This window comes from Ostrea edulis, chromosome 4 (assembly GCF_947568905.1).
Source record: "Ostrea edulis chromosome 4, xbOstEdul1.1, whole genome shotgun sequence".
NCBI classification, from domain to species: domain Eukaryota; kingdom Metazoa; phylum Mollusca; class Bivalvia; order Ostreida; family Ostreidae; genus Ostrea; species Ostrea edulis.
Genome location: NC_079167.1, coordinates 27,029,485 through 27,057,483, shown reverse-complemented (window position 1 = coordinate 27,057,483; position 27,999 = coordinate 27,029,485). Strand labels below are relative to the sequence as shown.

At 36.3% G+C, this 27,999-nt stretch overlaps 2 protein-coding genes and 1 long non-coding RNA gene across 5 annotated transcripts; 1 reads left to right on the top strand and 2 right to left on the bottom strand.

Moving 5' to 3' along the window:
- Nucleotides 1-5: 5 nt before the first annotated feature.
- On the top strand, nt 6-18,340 carry LOC125669928 (probable endochitinase). Of its 3 annotated transcripts, none has more exons than XM_048904786.2 (20): nt 6-194; nt 485-530; nt 622-811; nt 964-1,216; nt 1,428-1,531; nt 4,908-5,034; nt 6,142-6,330; nt 6,421-6,540; nt 6,660-6,802; nt 7,044-7,159; nt 12,471-12,660; nt 13,091-13,343; nt 14,981-15,084; nt 15,257-15,383; nt 15,713-15,901; nt 16,008-16,127; nt 16,210-16,349; nt 16,630-16,865; nt 17,417-17,830; nt 18,021-18,340. In XM_048904786.2, the coding sequence occupies exons 2-20, from the start codon at nt 485-487 to the stop codon at nt 18,215-18,217; spliced, it is 3,258 nt and encodes a 1,085-aa protein (XP_048760743.2). In that variant the 5' UTR covers nt 6-194; the 3' UTR covers nt 18,218-18,340. The 3 variants fall into 3 exon arrangements, with proteins under 3 accessions (XP_048760743.2, XP_048760744.2, XP_056018098.1); XM_048904787.2 differs by lacking the exon at nt 6-194 and adding an exon at nt 234-281; XM_056162123.1 differs by lacking the exon at nt 6-194 and adding an exon at nt 234-347.
- LOC130054021 (uncharacterized) lies at nt 16,123-26,884 on the bottom strand. The gene is made up of 2 exons (XR_008802275.1): nt 26,797-26,884; nt 16,123-16,377 (listed from the first exon to the last, which is right to left on the bottom strand). It is a non-coding gene; the product is annotated as an uncharacterized LOC130054021 (long non-coding RNA).
- Nucleotides 21,757-23,501, bottom strand: LOC130054020 (putative nuclease HARBI1). Its single transcript, XM_056162124.1, has 2 exons — nt 22,932-23,501; nt 21,757-22,367 (listed from the first exon to the last, which is right to left on the bottom strand). Exons 1-2 carry the CDS (start codon nt 23,471-23,473, stop codon nt 22,250-22,252), a joined length of 660 nt encoding a protein of 219 aa, XP_056018099.1. The 5' UTR covers nt 23,474-23,501; the 3' UTR covers nt 21,757-22,249.
- Nucleotides 26,885-27,999: the final 1,115 nt, after the last annotated feature.

Genomic DNA, 27,999 nt, shown 5'->3' with positions numbered 1-27,999 from the left:
AAAACAGAGTAGTCACATCTGTAATTCGCGGACAAATAGTAGAGAAGGCATCTTAACATGGAACCTAGATAGTGGACCGTGTTATCAAATCAACGCAAGACTTTTGAGCAGTTTGACAGTTAATAGATTAACCCCCCCATATCAATAGCGCAGTGGTACGCAGACGGTCGTATCAGTCATTTTACCGGCAAAGGGTAAATGCATATATATATATATTTAGTATTTATACGAAATTTATTTTTTTTAAATCATCTCAAGGACGTCTATTGTAATCTAAAAAAGTATTTTTTTAAAATTATATTTTTTTCCGGAGGAAATTTGTAATGTTATCAGTTTTTTAATGCAAGGTTCTTTTTCCAAGTTGTATTTTCTTCGCTGCTGACGCCAACGTTTTTAATTAATCTTGATGTATTTTTCAGTATAATTGTTTGAATATTTTTTCACAAAGATTTTATTCATTTCTGTAATAACTACTATCTTTCAGATGTTGAAAATTTTAGTTCCGTTGCTTGCCCTGGCATTTAATAATGGTAAGTTCTCTGTGCAGTATGTGAATCCTTATCACAATATACAGAGTACTAAGTATTTCAAAATGAAACATAAAATATTTCTTATGTGTAGCCTTGGGATATCGACGGGTTTGTTACTATACAAACTGGGCGCAGTACAGAAATGGACCCGCTAAGTTTTACCCGGAAAATGTAGACCCAACCCTGTGTACCCATGTCATCTACGCCTTTGCCAAAATGAATGGTAACCATCTGGTGCCTTTTGAGTGGAATGACGAAAGCACACCATGGATGAAAGGAATGTAAGAAAATGTATTTCCTTGTAATTTTCAAATTATGTATATATGAATCAATCTCCAAATTATATAACATACATTTGTGATAAAGGTATTAGTATCCACTTTGTGATTATATAGTTAAAAGTCGGATAAAAAATTTTGAATTTTGTTGATAGGTATGAGCGTTTCAATAAGCTCAAGCAGCAAAATCCCTCATTGAAGACCCTTCTGGCCGTTGGTGGATGGAACATGGGAAGCGCTCCATTCACACATATGGTGGCCACTGACGCTGGTAGGAGGGAGTTTGCCACCTCTTCTGTCCAGTACCTTAAAAAACATGGTTTTGACGGTTTGGACATGGACTGGGAATATCCCGCCAACAGAGGAAGCCCACCCGCGGACAAAGATCATTTTACACAGCTTCTGAAGGTATGCATTGATTTGTAATTGAAACTCTTAATGGATGTGTACAAAAGTTAGAAACGTATTTATGAATATCTCTTATCAACAACTATTGTTTTATACTGTAAAATAAATATTCACTTGTATGAAATAGTAATCTGAATCATCACGTGATATTCTAATTGATGCAAGTGTATGGGATTAGTATTTTAGATGCCCTGTTACAATTTTGTTTCAGATTCTACATGAAACATTTGCACCCGAAGGTTTGATGTTGACAGCTGCTGTGCCCGCTGGAAAGAAAAATATTGACCCAGGATACAATGTCCCTGTCATTTCACAGTAGGTATAGTTTCCAGGTCGATAATGCTCAAAGTAGAGGAACTAATACCATCATGCAGGATCCGAACATGGATATTATGTTTCTATGGAAGATACTGGGTCAGTTAACAAATAACCGTAATTTCGAAATGAAAATCTGGATAAAAGTTGCAGTTGGTGAAATTTTGTAGAATTCAGTTTAATCAGAAACTGGACGAGATCCCCAAGTTACTATATATATAGTATTTGGACATTTGACAGATTTTAAATATCCTCTGTGTATTCACTCCAAAGATAGATATACCTGTTTTGAAAACATCTAGGTGAAGATAATATACCCGTTCAAAAAGTATCTTGATGTTCACTCTTTTAAAAGATAAATATAACCGTTCATAAAGTATCTTCAATGTAGGTGTTCACTCTTAAGATAAATATACCCGTTCAGAAAGTATCTTGGAATTCACTCCAAAGATAAATATACTCGTTCAGAAAGTATCTAGGTGTTCACTCTTTTAAAAGATAAATATAACCGTTCATAAAGTATATTGGTGATCACTCCAAAGATAAATATACCCGTTCAGAAAGTATCTAGGTGTTCACTTTAAAGATTTATATACCCGTTCAGAAAGTATCTTGGAATTCACTCTAAAGAGAAACATACCCGTTCAGAAAGTATCTACATGTTCACTCTTTTAAAAGATAAATATACCCGTTCATAATATATCTAGGTGTGCACTCTTAAGATAAATATACCCGTTCATAAAGTATCTAGGTTATCACTCTCAATATAAATATACCCGTTCATAAAATATCTAGGTGTTCACTCTTAAGATAAATATACCCGTTCATAATATATCTAGGTGTGCACTCTTAAGATAAATATACCCGTTCATAAAGTATCTAGGTGATCACTCTCAAGATAAATATACCTGTTCAGAAAATATCTAGGTGTTCACTCTTAAGATAAATATACCCGTTCATAAAATATCTAGGTGTTCACTCTTAAGATAAATATACCCGTTCAGAAAGCATCTTGGTTGGATTCCATTTCAAAAACAATTATACCTCATCAGTCTTTTGGTGGAGAACTTGAATCGAAGATTGGCAAAAAAATGCATTTTCTATCTAATGTCATGAAGACACTTACAGAAGGTAAAGAGAGCTGGTGATTGTTTTAATTAGGTGAAAGAAGTAGGCCCATGAAGTGTTAAACTCGGTCTTACCATGAAATAAACAAATACAATATTGAAATGCTAAATCTTGAATATCTGAAAGAATTATCTTCAAATCAGTTGGAAATGCATGTACATGTATATCTACAGCGGGTCAAATGACAGTAGGTCAGAATAGTTATGACACCCAAACAAGGATACACAATAATGTTTTCTATGTTGCATACAATGTATACTGTACGTCTGGTCTAAATCTTGATTTTATCATCGATTAGCATCTTATCAAATTTATCACATAAAATGTATGTTTAGTTTGAACATGCTACTTGTCAAAACATCTATGACAACGAATAAAAATGTATAGTATCCATGAATACACATATGTTTATTTTCAATAACTATAAAGTTTTTACTGATATCATCTTGCTCCGTTTTGACAATGAAGGATTAATACATCTTCTGTTGCCTGACTCTGTCCTCTTACTGCACACATGTAGCACACACACAAAAACACACCTTGCGACTTACATGTTGAATGCTGAAAACATAACAAATTTTGTACCGTGGCGTACAGGCCAACAATAATAATTTTACTAATTAGTTTCTTTTACTACCATCTTATGGGCGACGAAAAGAGTTAATATATATATATATATATATATATATATATATATATATATATATATATATATATATATACACACACACACTGACGTAACATACTAGCTTAAAACAAAATCAATCGACTTAATTGCAAAATTAACAGACTCCTTTGCAAAACGAATACATGATCACCGATGCAAATCCAACGTCATTAAAAGAATTGACGCTAGATGGCATGCATAAATTATAAATTTCAGGACTCCTGCACTCCTAGGAGATTAGGGACGGGGCAAAAACTGCCAAAAATTTATCACTTTTCAAAAATCTTCCTTACAACCGCATATCTGTTAGAAATATTAAATACATAGTCATGTAAAGCAGGAAGGCCTCTACGAAAGTTGTAAATTTCATTATCCCTAGGGGTAGGGGTTCTGACTCTAGGACAGGAGTAACTTGGTATATAGTACCTCTGTAAAACATTTAAAGAATATCTTTTTGAATTCTATATATATTGATTCTAAATTTAAACTACACAGATATTTGAAGAAGCAGGTAGTCCTTTACAAAAATTGTAAATTTCGTGATCCCAGGGGTAGGGGGTTTTGGTTCCAGGGTGGGGCCAAACTATGATAATGATTATTGTCTATAGCATTTGAAAGACTTCTTTGATTATGCTGATACTTTATGAAAACTAAATTCATATTTAGGAAAAGCAGAAAGGGATGTACCAAAATTGTGAATTTCGTAACCATAGGGTTCTGACTATAAGGGCGGGTCCAAATAGTTATATAGTATTAACATAACATATATCATGTAAAGTCTTTCACATCAGTATGGGCACTTTCGGAGGATTTGTGTTTTAAGAACACATCTCGTTTTATACAGATCCCGTGGGGATCCGGGTTAGAATAGGTCCTCAGTACCCCCTTGCTTGTCGTAAGAGGTGACTAAATGGGGCGGTCCTTCGGATGAGACTGCAAAAACCGAGGTCCCATGTCACAGCAGGTGTGGCACGATAAAGATCCCTCCCTGCTCAAGGGCCATAAGCGCCGAGCATAGGCCGAAATTTTCAGCCCTTCACCGGCAGTGGTGACGTCTCCATATGAGTGAAATATTCTCCAGAGGGACGTTAAACAATATTAGATCAATCAATATACAGCTCCAGAATGTTAGAATTTAGCTCATAAATGTAGAACAGGAAATTATTATAGATTTCATATTCCTTGAGGTTAGTGATACTTCTAACTAATACTCGGGTGACCGATTTAAGCTTGTGGACCTCTTGCTTTTTACTGATCGAGGAACTAAAAATAAGAGTTGGAGATTAAAATCCAGGAATGAGAAATTCTAGGTAAACTGGGATCTCCTCAACTGTCTGTATGGAATATTTTTTACCTTGGAACTTCACCAGATGCTAATACTAATTCCGCAATGAAATTTACAAATGAACAAATGTTGTACCACCACTCCCCTTGCTTTTCGCCCCTAGGTATTCATTGTGTCAGATTCAGCAGTACAGCACACTAGGCATTAATGAAGTAGTGATTTCCTTACACAGACCCACAAGGAACGTTAGGCAATATCTATTTTATTAGAAATAAGGTAGATAATTTGATTTACAGGTATTTGGATGAAATAAACTTGATGACGTATGACTTGCATGGCGGTGGTTGGGAAGACAAAACTGGTCATAATTCTCCTCTCAAAGCTCATCCAAAGGAGTCAGGAAACGAAACGTATCTTAATGTCGTAAGTATTCACACCTAAAAATATTTTTTGGAAAATTCCATGCTATTTTTAATTGGTAATTAACATTTTATTAGTCCCCTACCGACGAAGTCGAAGGGAACTTTATGTTTGCGATCCGTCTGTCTGTCAGTCCAGTTTTCCGCACGTTTTTCTCTGTTCTTGCAGATATTTATTTTATATTTGGTATGTTGCTTTCTCATAACAAGTTACAGATCAAGTTTGAATTTCGTCTCGGTCCGTTGATTTTTCACTTAGTTATGGCCCTTGGACTTTGAAAATTAGCATGAATTATCAGTTTTCCGGACTTTTTTTGTGTTATGCTTGCAGATATTCATTTGATATTTGGTACATTGCTTTGTCATAATAAGTTACCGATCAAGTTCAAATCCGTTGATTTTTCATTAAGTTATGGCCCTTGGACTTAGAAAAATTGCATGAATTATTACATGTAGTTTACATCCAAGTTTCTCATCTCTGTAGATAAGAGTACTACACTCATTAAAACTTCTAGCATAGTAATCCCGTGGGGATCCGGGTTAGAATAGGTCCTCAGTACCCCCTTGCTTGTCGTAAGAGGCGACTAATCGGGGCGGTCCTTCGGATGAGACCGCAAAAACCGAGGTCCCGTGTCACAGCAGGTGTGGCACGATAAAGATCCCTCCCTGCTCAAAGGCTGTAAGCGCCAAGCATAGGCCTAAAATTTTCAGCCCTTCACCGGCAGTGGTGACGTCTCCATATGAGTGAAAGATTCTCGAGTGGGACGTTAAACAATATATAATCAATCAATCTAGCATAGTAATAAAACAATATAGGTAAATTATTCATTATCACCTACACTGTACATGTCACAGTTTATTGACTTGGTTAAAGACCTAAACCTAATTTTAAATTTCTCTTTTTCCCTGGTCTAGTCTCTACTCGAATAGTAGTTGATTTCCAACCTTTCCTATCTTGGTTCCTCTATTTTCCCTTTTACCATAGCCTATATAATGAACTTTGAATATTGTTGTGGTACAGTAATATTTGCAACCGGTAAGGGTCTATGTATTGCCATGCAATACTCTCAGAATGCTGGTTTCTACATGTATGGAAATGGTATGTTTTTAGGAATGGGCCGTGAATTACTGGCTTCAGAAGGGGGCACCTGCTGACAAGTTGAACGTAGGATTGCCTCTGTATGGACGCTCATTCACACTAGCTAGTACCAGCAACACCGGACTCTTCGCTCCCGATAGAGGCAATGGTGGACAGGCTGGCAGATATACAAGAGAAGCCGGATTCCTGGCTTACTACGAGGTTAGAATCATGCATATACACTATAATTCCTGTTCATAACCGCCGATAAAGACTACTCTTATAGACATATTGATATTATCTTAACAATAGATTTGTGAGATGCTGAAGAGTGGAGGTACCCGCCATTGGATTCCTGAAATGGAGGTTCCCTATGTTGTCAAAGGTGACCAATGGGTTGGCTACGATGATCCACAAAGCTTGAAATTGAAGGTAGGCAGAGGGAATAGACACCGACCTATGCATGATCATGTTCCTTAGTTCACCACAATATTAACGTGAAAAACACCTTCATCCCATATACATTTTTGTTCTTTACTCTTAATATTAAGGTTGATTTTGCGAAAAGTAAGGGGGTCGGTGGTATCATGGTGTGGGCTTTAGATCTCGATGACTTCAGCGGTAGTTGTGGACAGGGAAAATACCCACTCCTTCGTGCCATCAATGACGAACTGACGTCCGGGCAAACTCAACAGTAAGCGTTCGTATTTGTAAACCTTTCACACGCACGCATATACCTATATATATATATAACACTAAGACAATGCTATTTTACGGCAGTGTATCATTCAGTTAGAAGGTCAGACCACATTGAATAGGGTTGGATTGAGTGGTAATCGAACTCCAGTTCTAATACATACATGTATGAAATACAAATACGTAACTAACATTGAGTATCTCTTCATGCTTATGCACAGATATTCTTTTTTATGAAGGCCTCCAAATGCTCCAACTACTGCTGCCCCCGCCGCCGCCACCACCACACGGATGCCACAGCATCAGACCACCCACGCCAATAACCACCCCACAAATGCCCCCGCTCCAGCCACTAGTAGGTATCACAGAACACAACCCTTGTATCCATCGTATTTGTGAACAGGGGGCTAGGGCAGGAAACTTTTTTTTTTCAGGGAAGCGCGTGCATGCATTCATCGCTCAGGCAAGCTTTAAACTTCTCATATTTTATGCCCAAATAGTCATATGAAACACACTTGAATTGTCTTGTTAAAATTGTACATCTAAACAACTAATTCATTTCAACTACTAAATGTTTACTCTAATGTACAAAATGTTTTTTGAATTGCAATTGCAACTTATCCAGTGCGAAATAATTTAACGGCATTTATCTATCATAATCTTATCATTAATGCGCAAACAATTATAGCAAGCTATAATGATTGGGACAGAGAAAATTCAAGCTATATAAACGTAGACAGAAATTTTAGCATCGTAAGAATCTCCAATAATCTGTATGACCGTCTTTTCTTTTTTTTTCGCAACGCAACATCTCATTGACCCGAGATTATCTCGCAACGGAACATCTCGTTGACCCGAGATTATCTCGCAACGTAACGTCTCGTTGATCCGAGATTATGTTAATACTTATCATTTCCATCAGTGGAACTCTTTAAATTAAAGGCCCGTAAAGTCGTGATACCGGGACAACATACATAAACATTACTTAGGCATGCGTAATATAAATTATGGTATCAAATGCATATTATAACCGACTGCAAACCACGACACTGATTAAAATTCTAAAGGCAAATTCAGGAATTGATTATTCTTACAAGAAAACAAACTTATTAAACTATGTGAAGGAGTGCGGGTACTAAATCTGCCAAATCTGACCGATATAAAGCATTAATCGCAAGAAGAACTGTGAAGGGAAAACCCAATATGCACATCCGACACAATAACTTTTCTTGTAATTAATGGGATTCATATGTTATTAAAATTATTCTATCAGACTATGAAGACATTCTATTTTATCCTACAATTTGGACAGGTTCATATGGCATGGACTTTGTAATCGTTCATGTTCTCTCTCTCTCTCTCTCTCTCTCTCTCTCTCTCTCTCTCTCTCTCTCTCTCTCTCTCATTTTCCAATATTTTAAAATAAGTTATATATTTGCCAAACTGCATTTTTTAGACGTTTATAACACTAATTAACACAACAAATGCGTTTCCAAACTGCATCTAAGCTATTTTGAAAATTACAAAATATTGATTGACTTAGAACAGAGAACATGTTGTTTGGAATTTTTAAAATAGGTGTAGTAGAGTTTAAAAAAAACCATGTAATATCCTTGATAAACTAGTGGTAGAATATTTAAAAAATGCAGTTTGACCAATGGCTATTTTATTTAAAATTACACAATGTACTTTAACTTTAAAAAAAAAAGGGGGGGGGGTGCCATGAACGTTTCGTTTATGTCCCAGTAATCTCGCACTTGCTCGCGAGACTTGTGCATTTTCTTACCAATGACGCACAAGAGTTATCAAAGCGCGATAACTCTAATGAGCTGGTATACCAGTTTTATCCCAGTCTTGTGATTCCCTGTGCATTGGAAATGCGTAGGTTGTGTGTGGACTTATCCATCATAACCGGGATAACATGATAGACGCCTTCGTTTGGCGTCATCATACAAACACCTCTGTTTATTCCGTATCTGATGATACATGTAGTAATCGGCCACGCCTAATTCTCAGCATGTCTGGTGATGCGGCAAAACACGGTGACAGCGCCGTTCCTCATTGTCGTAGGCCGGGTCAGTTTAGCATGCACACACATGAAAAGAACCATGCCATTTACTGTGCCAGAGAAAATCATTACTGGGGGTCAAAGAATCAACATTTATTTACCATATGGATATGCTGAAATATCTAATCATTGTGTTTAGGATTCTGTACTGTACTGTATGATATTATATTATTCTAATATCCTCTTTAAACAATACGTCATTGCTTCATGCTGGTTGGTATGTGCTTTTACAGGATAATTACCGCCTTGCTATTATATATATATAGATGGGTTTTTTTTTTGGGGGGGGGGAGTCCTATCGTGTTATTACTTCACTACATATTTGTTTTGTTTTCATTTTAATCTAATATCTTAATTCCATCGGTATACTGTAGAGGTTATGTCAGGAGCGCATAAGGGGGGATTGATGGTCCAAACCCACCCCCTGAGCTTGATAGAATATAAATACATTTGCCTGTTTTATGCACTTTCGGTTGTACATGTAAAATACTAAATGTCCATAGTTTCGATTGGATCCCTAAAAAACTGAATGAGGTAAAACCTACTACACGTACCTTGGGGGAAAATTCTTGATTCGGGCATATATATGTAAATGCGCTTGCTCTGATGCTAGCACCGTCAACATATCAATCTTGCATTAAAATTGCTTTTTACAAGCATTTTATCCAAATAATTTTGCCACAAATCAGTTGCAGACATTGAAAGGTATCAGATCAAATCATCTGTGGTCTTTACCTCATCTTAAAGCTTTTCATTTTAGAATTTCATTCTCTAACGGTTCAATTTCATACATTAAACCTATGTCATCTTTTTTGTCTATGATTATAATATATTTTAAAAAACCCTTCTTAAAGCTACTACCACTTCTGTCAAAACTACTCACCATATTGGATCGACTAATAACTTTGACTGCAACGGCAAAGTCAGTGGTTTTTATGCCGACCCGAGTTCCTGCACTCAATACTTCATTTGTGCCGGCGTCCAGAGTTTCCGAGTGTCATGTGCTTCAGGTCTTATGTTTAATGCGGCTACTGACTACTGTGACTGGCCTGCAAACGTGAATTGTAAAGTTCATTCACAGTCAACAACCCGGGCTCCACCAGCCACCAATCCACCGCAGACGACACATGGTAACCAACACGTGACAACCACTACGCAGGCGCCAAATCCAACCACTCAATCACAACAGATCCCAAACTCTGGTATTCAGTCTAACGTCATTGCTTTGCCTAATTTCAAAGGCATTTTGATACGAAATACAGAAACCGTAATAAGAAAAACTATACATATTCTTAAAATTCATGGTACACAATTTAGAGAATTTAAACAATAACACGCAACAGTAGGCTATAATACATGTAGTTTAAAAATACTGGAAGGATGTGGTATTTCTGTAGGTGGTGACGCTAACGCCTTTTGCAGTAGCCGTGCGGACGGTCACTACAGAGACCCCGCAGACTGTGGCATGTTCTATCAATGTGCCATGAGTCTGGGATTCCACGAACCCTGTCCCCCCGGAACAGTCTTCAACGAAAACATCATTGCCTGCGACTATGCTAGCCACGTCCCTGCTTGCAAAAACTATCAGCCGTAGGAGACAGCAAAATAGCCAAATGATTATTGAACTCGAGCCACTATTTTTCTGGAATCCGTTTCATTCGTTATTTTCGTTTGTAGCCTAAACTTTGTCACAAGCATTTGACTTCAATAAAAATTATGTTTAACATATTTTTGTTAGTTCTATCCATTCACCATTTATTTTTACATACAATAACAGAATGGATGAATGATACAATTAATCATTTTGCATTAAGAGCATCACCATGTGATGGAAAATATTAACCTTTCGGTAGCATCACAGGGCCCCAAGGCCCAGACCTTTTTAATTAGTTTTAAAATTTCTTTTATATCTAGATAACCAGTTTAAAATTTCTTTAAAATAACCAGTTTTAAAATTTCTTTTATATCTAGATAACCAGTTTATAGAAACATTTTTACAGGTATTCAAGGCAAATGTTAATGAGAATGAAGATATTTTAGAGCTTGATATCGAAAAACTAGCAAATCTGATCAAGGTTTTATTTCAAATATTACATATTACTAAATAAGATAAATGTGTTCTTGACAAATATAAACAAATATTTTTCGTGTCTTTCTTTTCTTAATCGCGCTACTACATTTATATGTTGAAAATATTATCTATTCTATGTGCTTCACATCAACTCTATTGGCAAATGATACAATTATTGTGACTGAGACTGAGAATGATTTACAAAATACATTGTACAATATTTTTTTTTATTTGTGTTTAACAGAAAGTTAATGGTAAACTATATTTGTTTACCAATTGAGTTCCTTCTTAGCCAGTTTGGTAAACTTGTGATGAAAGTTACCACAAATCTATTGTATAGGCTTATGCCAGGTAAATAATGTACAGAAATGATTCCTATACAAATTTTGCTAGATAATTTAATCGGTCAAATATAAACATAAAAAATGTTACATTTAGTAAAATGTTTGTAATAGTCTATCCGCAAACTACAACAATGTATAGTGACCATTTCCAAATCCGTTTTCTTCCCTTTCTTTTCATATGCTGTATCATTTTCACTATGCCTCTGTCGTAATGGTACAATTGTTATATATTGTTTTATAGAGTATCTCATATTTCATTGTTTGCGGATTGGATGAACACAAAAAATCCAATGGTGGCCATGGAAAATTCTCTATAAAAATAATTTGCTTAATCATTTTATCCAGGAATAAAGTAAGAAATTCTTAACAAAATATCAAATTGACATTATACAAGATTATATTCAGGTAACTAATGAAAATTTTCCAAACCTACCATAAATAGTCATACTTCAGGTTTAACATAAAATCTATCTATAAATATAATTTGGGGTTATTACCAGAGCAATTTTGAATGCCGGACTTCAGTGTAAGTTCTTTACCCTGACACCGAAGGGTTAACAATACTTAAACTTTACTTTATATTTGAAGTCGTATCAAGATGTAATGATGAACGCAAAGAAAACAAGTACGTGATATACAAGAATACATTACAATAGTTTTGTTAAAAACAAAAGTACATGTACATATATAATGTAAAACTTATACGGTACCAATTTTGATGCACCAGATGCGCATTTCGACAAATAATGTCTCTTCAGTGATGCTCAACCGAAATGTTTGAAATCCGAAATAACTATGAAGTTTTAGATCTAAATATAGCCAAAAACAGCGTGTCAAACAAGTGGAGCCAAATTCGTCCAAGGATAAGAGCTATGCATGAGGGAGATAATCCTTAATTTTGAAATGAATTTCTAAATTTTATAACAGCAATTCAATATACATCCGTATTTTCAAGCTAGTAACGAAGTACTTAGCTACTGGGCTGTAGATCTAGATTTTGCACGAAGATGAGTTAAGTTAAACTGACAGTTAACGCTATATAAATGTAAGAGTTAATGGGAAGTTAACTGTCTGTTAAAATTAATTAACCGACGTGCAACGGGATCCTAGACGACAAGAGTAATTGGAATTTTGAAAGGGGGACAACTCTATACAGAAGGTTCTGTGTCACTCTTCTTTTCAGATAACGCAATGCGACGGGTGTGTTATTACACAAACTGGTCACAATACAGAAACAACCCTGCAAAGTTCTTCCCAGAAAATGTTGACCCCACTCTCTGCACACACCTCATCTACGCCTTTGCCAAAATGAACGGCAACCACCTGGCGCCTTTTGAGTGGAATGACGAGAGTACATCATGGAGTAAGGGAATGTAAGGTGTTACTTTCCTTTAGTTTCTCTATTTGCAATATTTTTTATTCCCAGTATTTGGCATGTTGTTTTTGCATACTGTAGATTTATCATATTTACTAAAGTTTGTATCAAAATTGTAAGCATTATTTTTTGTTTCAAAATGAATTGTGTTTTGAGCTAAATAAAAATGATTTCACTCTCCATTCGATCAAAATCAAGATAATAGACTGATGGTTATGATATCAGAAAGATAGTTTCCCGACCATTGTCGGTATTCTGTAAATAGGAGTTTGTAAGATACAAATAATGTGAAACTGTATTCGACATGACCTCCTCAATGAAATCAAATTCATCCGCCTGTGAATATTTTGAGTTTTATGATGACCAAAAAAAGGTCGTTATCGTACAGGGTAATTAGTGCTATATAAATAAAAATGAGGTTTTTGAAGGTATGAGCGTTTCAATCACCTGAAGAAGCAAAATCCCTCACTGAAAACCCTTCTGGCCGTCGGTGGATGGAACATGGGATCCGCTCCATTCACAAGAATGGTGGCCACCGACTCCAGCAGGAGGGAGTTTGCTACCTCCACTGTCAAGTTCCTGAAAAAGAACGGTTTTGATGGTCTGGATATGGACTGGGAGTACCCCGCCAACAGAGGAAGCCCACCTGCGGACAAAGATCGTTTCACACAGGTTCTGAAGGTATGCCATCGAATGTTTAAAATAATCTTCTGTACTCTTGAATATCAAGCACAAAATCTGAGTACCTATCATAAATATGAGCACGGAGGCCTTTACGAAAATTGTGAAAGTCATGACCACTTGGTCAGGAGATCAGACTTCAGGATGGGTTCATGTGACTGACACAGTAAAAAGGATTTTTAAGACCGTCGGATGGAACAGTTTATGATAAAATTAGCTTTGAAACCTTTACAAAGATATTTCTTTGAAAAGTAAAGAAATTGGCGGGCTCTGGTTCACCACGTGGGGCTTGATTGACTTGAAAAGTAGAGGAATGATGGGTACGGATTTATTACATGGGACTTGATATTACATGTAATTTTTAAGTATGCGCTAGTTTTGAAGAATTCTATGCAGTGTTGATATGCTCCCCTTTTTCTCGGATACAAACACACCGTAACAAGGCATTTATAGCTCTCTAATATTATCATTTTGCTCAGTTTCAATATACTTTCTATGAAGAAAATCTTCTCAATATTTTTTGCTAGGGGTGGTCCAAGTTTTATTGGGTTTCTGTCATTCAGTATACTACAAATGAGACTGCATGGAATTAAGGGAATGGATAAATATTAGGGGACATTCACAGGTCCTTTAACGACTGGTTACCCTTGATACAGTATATATTATTAATAATATCAATAAAATACATGTGTATATACCTGTACAAGTAGACATGTGCTATACTGTCACAATTAATTTGATCAATGAGAAGCCATGCATTGACCAGTGGAATATTACTGTGGCGAGTGTTGATGAAGGAAACAGACAGCAACCGTGCTTTTTAAATGCATGATACGCAGCACGATTAATGCTTCTCTGTTTTACATCCCTTTGAATTTTTTCATTCATATTGAGACATCACCAGCTGTTGGTGAATTGGCACAAATGTTGACCTATGCTTAGCGACCAGGGTCGTATCAACAATGGTTGTACGAGCACGACACGTGACCTCGGTGCTTAAGGTCTCATCCAAATACCCGCGACTCTCACTTCTAAATGTCAAGCGTGTTTGGCAAAGCAGAAATCAGTACCTGTTTTTACGTCTTAAGTTGCATAAAGGTGATTCGAACCCATGATCCCCGACTACGAAGCAAACGCTTTAAATAACCACAGAGACACCGCGACCGGTCAGAGTGAATAGTATCTACATTTATGTACATGTATATTAGAAAGTAGTATTACAGTATTCCATATATATCTTAGATTTTTTCTTGTTATTGTACAACTGACCTCGTGAATATTATTTCGTCATCTGTCCGAGGGAAACCGTTTTTGTTCTATCAAAATTAAATCAATGAACACATTTGACAAGGCGATGGTAAACCATCGTCTTTTAATACTGCATTCAAATTAAGGCGACCATTATCCGAATTCTCATTTTGCTAGTATTATCTTGTAATATTCTGCATATGATCTTTAGAATAGTTTTTAAGACTATATTTATCAGGGCGAAGCAACATTCCTGACATTATCATTATCATGGCCCAATTATCATTCATCATTCTTACTCCATTTGTAGCTGAAAATAATATATAGTTATCCACTTCCCATACCTTAAATGATGAACTTTTGCACAATCGTTTGAATTTTTATCTTAGGTTCTACACGAAACATTTGCACCGGAAGGACTCATGTTGACAGCTGCTGTGGCCGCTGGAAAGAGTAAAATCGACACTGCATATGACATTCCTGCCATTTCACAGTAAATACATATTTAAGATACATATAACATTATACAAGAGCAACGACCAGGTTGCAAAAGCTTTCTATCTTGCATGTTATGAATGTTTCCAACTATAGAAAAAGTAGACTATAACTACCGAAAAGAAAGATATTACATATTTCAAAATAATATCCGGATTTTCTATATGCAGGTATTTGGATGAAATAAACTTAATGACATATGATATGCATGGAGGAAGTTGGGAAGATCAAACTGCGCCTAATGCTCCACTTAAATCTCATCCAAAGGAGAGCGGAAATCAAACGTCTCTTAATGTCGTGAGTTTATCTTACTGTATTTAAGGAAACATTAGAGGGTAATCTCTAAAGGGAAATATTTACCATATGCATATATAGGACAAAACGATACGTAAAGAGGAAATTCCACGAGATTACCTCGAGCTTTTTAAAATTGATAGATATATTTCTTTTACAATAATATTTTAAGAATCCTGGCACTATTTAAAAATGTTCAAGTGCTTTGAATTGACTTTCAAACATTTAAATTCAAAGTAAATTCATCCAAAGCACATTGATACTTCTAAACGTATATATAATAGAACCTGGTGATGCTATCTTCATGTGTATGTATCCTGTTTTACTCTTAGGAATGGGCAGTAAATTACTGGCTTCAGAAGGGGGCACCTCCAGAGAAGATGAACGTAGGAATGCCTCTCTACGGACGAACATTTACTCTAGCAAGTTCCAGCAACGATGGACTGTTCGCTCCCGACAGGGGCAATGGTGGTCAGGCCGGCAGATACACTGGAGAGGCCGGAATTCTAGCTTACTATGAGGTAATAACTTCACAGACTATCTACTTCTATTTAGCTATGTTTAGATGAACAGAAGAAACTACAATTTGCATTATTTTCGTTATCTTCACCTTTCATTTGATCATAGGTCTGTCCGATGCTTAAAAATGGAGGAACACGCCACTGGACTCCTGAAATGGAGGTTCCCTATGTCGTCAAAGGTGATCAGTGGGTCAGCTATGACGATCAACAAAGTTTAAAACTTAAGGTAACAATCTATTTAATTCAAGATATGCTATATTTTACATATCATATATATATTTCACAGTTCGTTGTAATTGATGATACAGGTCGACTTCGTCAAGAGTAAAGGACTTGGTGGTATCATGGTCTGGTCTCTGGATATGGACGACTTCAATGGTGTTTGTGGACAGGGCAAATATCCTTTACTTCGTGCAATCAATGACGACTTGTCTGGTCCAGTGCAGCAGTAAGCATTCAAAGACAACACATGCCTTCTAAAAATCAATTATATCTATCATGCATGGATGTTGCTTATCTTGAATGAAGCTCAGAATTTATGTTTCCCAGTATTTTTAAACCATGTCTTGTGCCAGAAGGTAAATATATCCCTTATATAGAGAACTATTTTGAAATGTGATATAATACATATATGCATTGATATACAAACATGTAATGAATTGTCACCTTACAATCACTAAGGCAATTGTCAAAATCCCCATAAGTTAGTATACAATCTTAATTTTTAGGTTGACTAATTCTCCTACTACTGCTGCTCCAACAATGTCACCTTCCACTGCAAGTACCACTACAAGTACCACTGCAAGTACCACCACTGCAAGTACCACCACTACAAGTACCACTGCAAAAACCACTAAAAGTACCACTGCAAGTACTACAACCACCCAGCCACCACAACATACACAGAAGCCCCACACAAAGACCACACACGTCAATCACAATACACATATGCTTCCCAGCAAAAGTACGTACAACAGCTTATAATCCTTCACTTCGCGAAAATGTTATATATGTTTTTTCAAAATATTATCGGTGACATGGGGGTATCATTCTAGTATACGTAACTGAAAGGCTGACTTAAGAGTGTATGCAAACAGTTGTATTCCTCATCTAAATAAACCTCTGAGTCATTTCATTGCTTCTCTTCTAACTGAATTAACATTTGTTGACTTTAAAATATGCACTAGCATATACGATATATCCTCATCAACGCAGCATTGCGTAATTACGTCGTGATAACACACTATAGATCGTTTACAAGTAACATTTCTAAAATACAAATTGTTATCTTCTTGCATGAAAAATGTGAATATTAAAACTATTCAGTTGGGGGAGATGAGAATAATCAATCGATTCAACCCCGTGGTAATTCTTACATAAATGCCTTCGTTGTTCATGCGAGTTATATTATGCTCTATTCGACTGACTATTCAATCTACCTCCACTAAAATACAAGAACAGGAAAATTCTTAAATTTGATTTTTAAGTATTTTTATCCTTCTATATTTTATTAAGCTACTACCACACCTATAAAAACCACACACCACATAGGATCGACTAAGCGCTTTGACTGTACAGGGAAACGTAGCGGTTTCTATGCCGATCCAAATTCCTGCACGCAGTATTTCATTTGTGCCGGCCCCCAGAGTTTTGAAGTGTCTTGTGCTTCCGGTCTTATGTTTAATGAGGCCACCAAATTCTGCGATTGGCCATCCAACGTTCAGTGCAAAAATCAACATCAGGTACAGCAAATGTCAACTCAAGCATCTGTCCAGACCAATCCACCACGAACAACACACTCACAGGGAACTCATCACGTGACCACAACTACCACTCAGGCACCAGCTCACACTAATCCACCGCGAACGACCACAACCACTACTCAGGCACCAGTACAGCCAACTCAAGCACCAGTGCAGACAAACGCCGGTATGACTAAAGAAATGATAATTATATAGAAGAGTAATAGTTCAACAACTAGAGATTATTGCTTCTCTAAGATGTTAATATAAGTCTTACGAAAAGACACTTCTAATGTTTTGTTGAATTTGTTTTTATTATCCAGTGGAATTATAAATTGAAAAAAGGGATATTCTATTATATCATTCTTTGATAATAGGTGGTGGTCCTCAGGCCTTCTGCAAAAACCGCGGAGATGGTCACTACAGAGACCCGAATAATTGTGGCATGTTCTACCAGTGCGCCATGCATGTTGCATACCATCAACGCTGTCCCCCTGGAACTGTCTTCAACGCAGCCATCGTCAATTGTGACTATGCATTCAGGGTTCCCGGTTGCAATAATCAAACGCCTTAGACTTTATCAAAATGGACAAGTGCTACCTTAAATACTAGTATTGTTTTTTGTTACATTCATACTCTTTCATGTAGATCTTTTGTTTGATTTTTTGTGTTCTTAAAATAAAGGAATTCCATGCACGATAAGTTTTGAATTTGGTGCAAAACATTGCAATACGCTTTCGAGGTCTTTACGTATATTTTAATACACTCTGCAAACATTTTTTTTAAATGGTAATGGTGATGACGATACACTAAAACCAAGAATCAATTCTTTCAAGTACGTTTTAAATGTGGCCAAGACTATCTGGTGTAAGAATTATTCTTAAAATATACCCATAAGGGAAAATTCCAAGTAATGCAACGAATAAGAGTGGAGAACTTAACAACAGGTTGTATCAACTTTCTTTAAATTCTGAAAATACCATTTGCAAATAATTTGATAGATAATGGTTTTTGAAGCGCTTTCTCATGCCTGTCGGCGTCAAACCATTACCAAGTCTTTTGGTGTTTTCGGCGAAATTTCACCGAAATGGAGACGTACAGAAATCTTCACTGTGATTATGGCCTAATACACACCTCAGGTACATGTACAACCAAGGACAGATGACAGAGGGAGACACAAAACATCCATGACAAGAGAAATTAGCAGGATTTAACTAGAGATGAGGTAATTGAAATCAGCGATTGTAGTCAGCAGTAATGAATAACCCTTTTCGATATAATTGAAGACATGCATGTACGTATTTGTAATCCAATTTAATTTCAAATATAAGTAACTGAACGTATTCAAATACATTTCGTCAATGAAGACAGTTTTCGCAGCATTTGTGTTTGTGTTCACATCTTGAAATTTTGATTGTGCAATGAAAATGCTCTCCCCATCAGAGTAAGACATGTTGATATGACTCAGTACTGTAGAGTGAGTGAAAATAAAACACCTGCAGTTCAAGGTACCTTTGATAACTTACCTGACTATAAGTGAACAAAAACAAAAACCCCCAGACTTCTTCACAAAACTGGTTATATCATCAATTACAATTTTATTCATAAATAGCATTGTCAATGGGTTACCTAAGCTTGTCCATTCTTAGAACAAAAGATATAATAATGTTTAAGTAGGTTACAGTCCTCCAGCAGTTCTTTCTGCTCACAGAATGGACAGTTTTCGGCTTGTAACCTTTACATAATGTACCTTTATACCCCTCATTTCAGACAGATGTGAATGGAAATTTAAAATTCTCTCAATTTGATAATAAGTTTAGAAATAAAACATATACAAATCATCATTACAGTGTATATGAAAAAGTGAAGATAACGAACAGTGCTGAATGTTATAAATCCTGTAAGAAAATACAAAGCCAAGAGCAGGGCAAACATGAACCTCTTGACACACTAGAGATCGGATCAGATGCCTGTGAGCATCCCCTGTTGGTCGATCACACCGTGAGCCCTATATCTTGATCAGGAAAACGGAGTAATCCGTAGTAAAATTCAGTATGGACCATGTTAGAATAGGTCCTTAGTACCCGTTGTTTGACGTAAGGGGCAACTAAACCGAGGTCCCGTGTCACAGCAGGTGTGGCACGATAAAGATCCCTCCCGGCTCAAAGACCATCAGCGTTGAACGTAGGCCTAAATTTTGCAGCCCTTCACTGGCAATGAGTTTAAATTTTTCGAGTAAACGTTAAACAGTATAAAACCAACCAACCGAAATCGGTATATAAAGAACGGTCTAACAATTGGTATAAAACACGTCAGACAGCATTCGGCCTAATGACGGATTTCATTTATAAATTAAATCATTGTAATGATCATAGACTTTTCGAAATGCTGAATCTAAACGAGACTATTGAAACACCTGTAACATCACCTTTGTCAGTACCCTGCCTCGATTTAAAAATTGATTATATAAAGAACATCCTCTCGAGTATTAGTTGAGAAACATAAACACCATAATATGCAGGTGATAATTGAATATTGTTACATAAATATAGGATGTTGACGATGTAGAAGATGAAGTTTGTCATAAAGCTGAGTTGTTAGTTTGCCGTTTAAGTCTATGTTCAATAAAATATCCAAATAAGAAGTACATATGGAAGACTCTGTTGTGTCTTTTATTTTGAGTTCACTTTGATGAAAAGAAAGGCGATGATAACGAACAGTGATCGATATCATAACTCCTATAAGCAATACAATGTAGATAGTTGGGCAAACACGGACCCCTGGACACATCAAGGGTGGGATCAGGTGCCTAGGAGGAGTAAGCATCCCCTCTCGACCGGTCACACCCACCGTGAGCCCTATATCCGGAGTAAAATCAGTGTGCCAAGAAGGGCCTAACAATCGGTGTGAAACACGTCAGACAGCATTTGACCCAATGATAGGTTGTATTGACGAACTAGATCGTTATAACGACCATAGAATTTGCGAAATGCTGACTTCAATCGAGACTGTTGAAACCCCTGTACCATCAACTTGTTTGTCAGTAGCTTGCCTGGATTTAAAAACTGACTATACGCAGAACAAGCTTTTGCGTATCAAATCAGTTGAGAGATATAAACACCATATGCAGGTGATAATGGAATATTGCTACATAAATATGGGAAGTTGACGATGGAGAAGCTGAAATCATCCAGTTTGTCATACAGTTGAGTTGTCAGTTTGCCGTTGATGTCTACTTTCAATAAAATAACTAAGTATGAAGCAGAAGTGGATGACTCTGTGGTGTCTTTTATTTCGAGCTCACAGGGATATATCGATTCGACATATGAATGAAAGTTATTATTGTTAATAGACAAAACGTCGTCGATATATCTAAATGTCGAATTGAATGCCACAGCAAGAATTTTTTTTCTTCTCGCGTAGAAGTTTTTGAATAGATTCTGCTTACTATGAATATAGAAACAGGTCAGCTAACAAAGGAGCACAATTCGTGCCCATTGGAATTCCAACAGACTGTTGGAAAACATGATCACCAAAGACCACGAAGATATTGTCAATGAGGAACTCTAGCATAATTTTTATTTCAACTTCAGAGTACTTCTGCATGGAATCATAGTGGTGTTTAACAAAGTAAGTTTTTGGATGACTGATCACTAGATATGTATATTTCTTTTTTCCATTTTTGTTGAAGAAGCAACTGTCTATGATGTCAAAAAGTCTAGTCTTTAATTTATTGTGAGGAATGGTCGTGTACAGTGTTTAAAAGTCATAGGTTTTGATGTTATTGATTTGGGAAAAGTTTTGCGATTTCAAGTTTACTAAAAGTTCTTTAGAATTTTTTAGAATCCACATTTGATTAACACCACTTCTGGCATATGTAGCGCACAGTAAGTTTGAAGTTTCTCCTTCACAGCTGTTAATATTTTCGTCAGGAACAACGATAGGGGCTTGATAGAGCACTTTCTAGATCCAGAAATGTATATTTGTTTGTAAGGGTTTTTATGTAGTTTAGAACTCATTTTCATTCGACCCATTGACTGGGATATTAAATGTGTCTAAAACTGAAGCATGATTTTGAAGAATTTCATCTTTTGAAAGGGCGGTTATATTGAATCAACATATGAATGAAAGTGAGTATTGTTTAAAATAGATGAAACGTCGTCGATGTATCGTAGGCCACAGCAAGACATTTATATTCCGAATATACGAGCAAAAGCTCTGGGCATTACGTAGCTCAGTTTTTGTTACTGGACAATCATTGAAGTGTCTGATAAAATAACAACATTTTAAGTGAACATGTAATTTATTATCACGATCAAACAAATGACATAATAAACAAAGTTCAAACTAAATGTGTTTGCAACAACTTTAATTCTATCAAGGGCTTTTGTACATTTCTCTTTGAGCATTGCTATATGAGGAATGATTATTATGATTGAACATTGTTTTACGTCCCTCTCGGGAATATTTCACTCATATGGAGACGTCACCACTGCCGGTGAAAGAAAATTTAAAATAAAAACAATTACACCTAAAAACTGAATTTTTTTTTTACAACTTTAATTGGAGTACCATCTAATTGCAATTGCGGATCATAGTGGTGGTGTTAGAAGACATTGCTGGCACGTTGAGGATGCTGACGTATTTCTCCATGAAGAACATGGAACCGTCTTTTTAAGTGACCAATTGTTCTCTCAACAAGGGTGCGAGTGCACTTATGCGACCTTTTAAAAATGAAGATATACTTTGAGAAAAATAATTGGGGGGGGGGTGTCAGAGGTGTGTGTTACATTCATATATAGATAGAGAAGAAAGAGAGATGTGTGTGAATGAAAATATGCAGTTCCAAAGTATATCCACATGAAGATGGATATTAGAATCCAGAATGCGTTAGTGTTTTGAATATACTTTTGAGCTGTATATTTTCTTTCTTTCTTTTTTTTAATCTATTATTTTTGTACTCTATGTTAGTCCCTAAGCCATGTTTTTTCTAAAGTTTTAAAGATACACGCATGTCAACAACAAAAATTCGACTTGTATCTTTCGTAATAGTTAACATGAATGATATCTATGTTTGTTATGCAGAATGGGGAGAGCGAATTTAAACTGGGTCGAAATGCCTCGGTACCGTTTACCGAAAGCAGCAACCCCAACAATTTGGATGAACAGCAGCGTCCTCGTCATGATGGGTGTGTTGCTAGAGAATATGAAAATATTTCTCGTACTATAAGCGATAAGTGTTTATTTTTCAAAGTGCTCCGATATATATTAGGCCCTAATTTCCTTACCTGTTGTACCGTGACTGTGGACCAGCTTGTGGATTTAAAAAAGGTGTCAGCAGCCAGTCTTTCCCAGGATAACCGCTATCACCGAGAAGATGGCATTTCACGGGCAATAAACGTCGTTGAAAGAGCTGAAATAGACCACTCTCCCTCAGTATTCTGGCATCGTGAGTCGCTCCCGGCCAGCTTGCCACGATGTCTAAAATCTTATAACTGGCATCACATACAATCTGTACATTTATACTGTGAAAGTTTTTCCGGTTGACATACTCCACTTCGTGTTCACTGGGAGCTATAATTCGCACATGAGTTCCATCAATCGCCCCAACCACACCAGGGAAACCAGCAATGGCAAAAAAGTCAACCTGGTGCTTTCGAATAGTTCCTGGGTCCATTGGAAAGGAAACGAATCGCTTGACAATATTTGGTTGAACAAGAGCGGTAGTAACTCTTTGAATTATTCTTGAAACCGTTGACTGGTGAAGACCAAAGTTGTCACCACTACATAGCTGCATCTTACCTGTAGCATAGTATCTCAAGGCAACCATGACTTGCACAATTGCAGGTACACTGTGATTTCTGTTGGTCAAAGGCATAATGTCATTTTGAATTAAATATGTTATAAATTCAATTCCTTCCTGATCAAATCTAAATCTGTGCTGCAGTTCTGCTGCTGTCATTGATTCTAAGGGATTAATTCGTGGTTTGAATGTTCTCTGTTTTCTGTCAGCCATTTTGTTCTTGCTAAGCAATATGCTTAAGAACTTAAGACAAGTAAAGACCATGCTTAACTTTAAGCATATACTTAAGAGTTAAGAAGTTTTATGCAATCTGCTAAGCAATATGCTAAGTAAAATCTCAACCTGCTAAGCAAGAAATTCATACTTAAGTATATGCTTAAGGACTTAAGAATGTTTATGCATACGACTCCTGAGCACAAAAGATTATGTAGATATTGTCAATAAGGAACTTTTCAATATTACCTTCAGAGTATTTATGAATAAAATCAGAATGGTGTTCAACAAAGCAAGTTTTTGAGTAACTGATAACACGACGATATGAATATTTCCGAGTTTCATTTCTATTGAACAAGTACAGTACATGTAACTATTTATGATGTCAAGAATCCTAGTCTATAATTGATCGAGAGGAATGGTGGTGTAAAATGTTGAAAAGTATGTTTTGATGCTGTTGATTTTTGGAAAAGTTTTAAGATTTCAAATTTAGTTAAAGTTCTTTAAACTGTTTAAGAATCCACTTTTACGTGGTTCCACTTCTCACATACCGTATACTGTAGAACAACACGTCTGAAGCTTAGTTAATATTTCCATGAGGAGTAAAGATTAGGACTTGGTGGAAAATTTACTGGATCATGCAGAGTATCTGCGAAGTTCTGGAATCGAGTATATGTATGGTTACTCATATTCTTTCTTTCCACTCTCACCTCTGTCGGCGCGGGTTCGAATCCCGCTCGCGTCGGTAAGTGAGAAAGTTTCCCAGTTTACTTCCGGAAGATCGGTGGTATCTTCCCAGGTACATTGTATCTGGGTTCTCTCTTCCACCAATAAATCTGGACGCCACCATATAACTGAAAAATTGTTGAGTGTGGCGGAAAACATCAATCAATCAATCTTTCTTTCCATTGTACAGGAAATCAAATTAACAGGTAGAGATAACGAACTGGGATCAATCTCATAACTCCTATATGGAATACAGAAATAAGAGTTGGGCGAACACGGACCCCTTGACACACCAGAGGTGGGGTCACGTGCCTAGGAGGAGTAAGCATCTCCTGTCGACCGTATATTTAATACTGAAACATAATTTCGTCCTTTGAAAGGGAACTTGGAATATAAGTTGGATTACCAAAGTTGAAGTTAAAGCAAATTTCGTTTAAATTAGTTGTAATTATGAGCCTTACAAACAATGACAATATTTTGTCAACTTAAACGGTTTACTAAACACAAAAGGATACAATTGTAGATTGTACGCATTTTTCCTTTGACGTGTCTAATACGAGATATCAATATCCATCGAACACTTTTTATCCATTCAGACAAAGCATCAAGTTTTTTCTTTTCATATTTAGCCCATTGTCTGGCACAATCGTCGATAAATTCAAGATAGAGATAAGGTTCTGTCGCCAATTGAAAGACCGAGGCTCTCTGAATTTCGGACATTTTAGAATAAGTGACTTCAGTTTGTCATTTTCAACTACATTGACATCGCCTGTAATGACATGTCCAGCTGCTCAATAGTTTAAAAAAACGAACGCATAAGAGGATTTTGTATAAGATTGTCTATATCTAGGCACTGTAAAGTTTATTTGTAATTTTAAAAGTTTTGATTTTGACTACGGATTACTCCGTCTACATAATCAAGATACAGGGGTCACTGTTGGTGTGACCGGTCGACAGGGAATGCTTACTCCTCCTAGGCACCTGATATGTCGTATGTTTACAAGTGTCTTCACAAACTGGCTCCTGGATATTTGTCAGAATTGATAACACCATACATACCGGCGATATCGGTTTGATTGATTGTTTTGCTGTTTTCGGAATCAGTCTGTCTGGTCACACTGCCTGTAACCAGGACAAAGACTTGTGAAGAGCGGGGGTTTGACAAGGCCGCAGCAGTACTTTGGAATGGGCTGTCATGTGAACTAAGGAATGTTCAGACTCTTTTGTCTGACTTGTAATGTGTGATCTGTGGTTTTATTTTTTATATGCATTTTTTTTCGTGGAACATTTATGCAAATAGTGTTTTAGCTTCATTTTGTGACCCTGTATTAGAAATCGGGTACTTTTATGTGTATTTATTATTTGGTGGATTTAATGTTTGTATTTTTAGTATACGGTAAAGTGCTTTAGAGTACGTTTTAGATAAGGCGCTATATATTCATTTTATTTTGATAACTGTTGTGTCTAGAGTTCCATATTTACCATACTCTTACATATAATTTTGTATTCTTTATAAGAGTTATGAGATTAATCTTTGTTCGTTATCTTCACCTTTTCATTGAATAGAAGTATATTTTCAGGGAATACAAGGTGCAGACTTGAAATATGAAAAAGTGAAAACAACGAACAGTGATCAATCTAATAAATACTATAAATATAAAATTGAGAGTAAGACAACCATAGGCCCCTGGAAACACCAATGGTATACATATGTACAAGATTGAATTTATATTGAGTATACCAAGAGGACATCGATTCACTTAATTCCAAGGCATTCTGATCGTCCTCCTCGAGAAGCTGCGAAACATTGACGCAAAGGCTACAATCATGCCAAAAATGACTAGCTTTTTAACCTCTGCTTTTGTAGATTGTTGTGCATCTTCGGGATAAGTGTATAGCCTTTTCGTGTTTAATGCTCTGTAACTTCACTGACAAAAACTAGTACATGTAATAAGAAACAGCAAAAAAATAAATGCAATTTCAATTACAGTGTTAAACAAATAATTTGTAACAAAGTGTCATTGAATTCAGTAAACCTAATTTGCTATTATACCTCAGAAAACAGCAGCATCCTCAGCTAATTCACATACTCAAGATAGAATATCAATACTCTTATCATGTACCAAGCATGATAAATTCTAAATTGCTTTATATTTATCTACTAATTGACTAAATTTGTTATATCAATGTAATCCTGATATTAACCAGTTGTACACATAAAACATGGATGCATACGTAACAAACATAACAATGAAATAACCTAACCTAGACACGTGACTGTTATTATATTCAGATCAGGACACAAAACATGATTTAGATGGTAATTCAATTTCTACAAATGCTACAAATCTTTATGCTACACAACGCACTTGTTTCAACAAAGATAAACAAAATAAACATGAAAAACTTACTTTCTGCAAGGCTAAAGTAACAGAATGTGGTGGAAAAGCACCAGCGTTTGAGGAGTACGCCATGCATTGATAAAACGGAAATGTAAGGAACAGTCAAGTAGACAACGGACTCGATCCGGAAACAATATGCCAAACAAATACAAAGAAAGACAACTTTATGTCGTAACATTATGAGTAGAGTGCAGAAAATTTAATTTCGTAGTCCCTAGATGATCTCTTGGGGCCCGCGAGATAAATGATAAAACCTCTAAAAGTAGTAGTATAATCATTAAAAATCTTTTTAAAGTTAACATGAAAATAAAATTTTGTTGTTATTATTGGGGATTTGACGGTTGCTAGCATTCTAGAAAATTAAATGACGCGCTTACGTGCAAGCAGGTGACTACTATTTCCTCCAATAATGGCACTAAATGCATAATACTCTTATTCATCTATTGTCCGATTCAAGTGTGACCTGGAGGAGTAAAAAAAATGATAGGAAACTGAGTTATCTTTCCAGTGCTAGTACCTGGCCAATAGAACCTTAACATGTGTGGGTCTACATGTTTGTACTATGGAAGAGTGTAAATTATACCGACATCAAAGCCATATGGGTGTGTGGGTTTTGGAAGAAAAACAAGGCAGAATTTATCGTTTAACTTATTGTTATCTCGGAGAGAAATATGCACAGACGCATTTTCAAATATGCGGTATTAAAATCAGTTTGAATTATCTTTTCTTGAAAGACAATTGTCGATCGAAGTTTATCTAACTCTCGTCAAAGTCATTGGTAAAAGTGTTCAAAGTATTTCTTGCACACCATTTCTTTAGCCAAATATTTTTGCTTCACATAATATATTCAGGAACACGTAAAGCAACTTCAGAATTAAAAACCCATATAGAGTGGGGTAGGACTCCCCCTGGCCCGGGGGCTACGAGTTTCACACCACTAAGCTCATTAAAAATCCGTTCAGTGTCTATGATCCATTTTCCCATGTTTAGACGGGGTTTTAAATATTTAAAGCGCCACCCTGGAGTCTGAACTTCTGACTCATTGGCCATGAGTTTCATATTGTTAGTAGAGATCTTCATGGTCACCCAGTTTTGAGCCTAATCTTCAGAAGGGGATTTTTTAAACATTTGATACACATTTTGATTATATGATCTATATAGACCCCCCTCGGAATCTAATCCCCTTACTCAGGGGTCATGTGTGTTTTACAA

Bases quoted from the DNA above. Each gene is read 5' to 3' on its own strand.
- LOC125669928 (XM_048904786.2), top strand. From the start codon at position 485: ATGTTGAAAATTTTAGTTCCGTTGCTTGCCCTGGCATTTAATAATG. The intron at 6,331-6,420 runs GTTAGAATCATG...TCTTAACAATAG, and splicing joins GATTCCTGGCTTACTACGAG to ATTTGTGAGATGCTGAAGAG. The intron at 15,902-16,007 runs GTAATAACTTCA...ATTTGATCATAG, and splicing joins GAATTCTAGCTTACTATGAG to GTCTGTCCGATGCTTAAAAA.
- LOC130054020 (XM_056162124.1), bottom strand. From the start codon at position 23,473: ATGGTTGCCTTGAGATACTATGCTACAGGTAAGATGCAGCTATGTAGT. The intron at 22,368-22,931 runs GTAAGGAAATTA...CATTTTTAAAAG, and splicing joins CCACAGTCACGGTACAACAG to GTCGCATAAGTGCACTCGCA.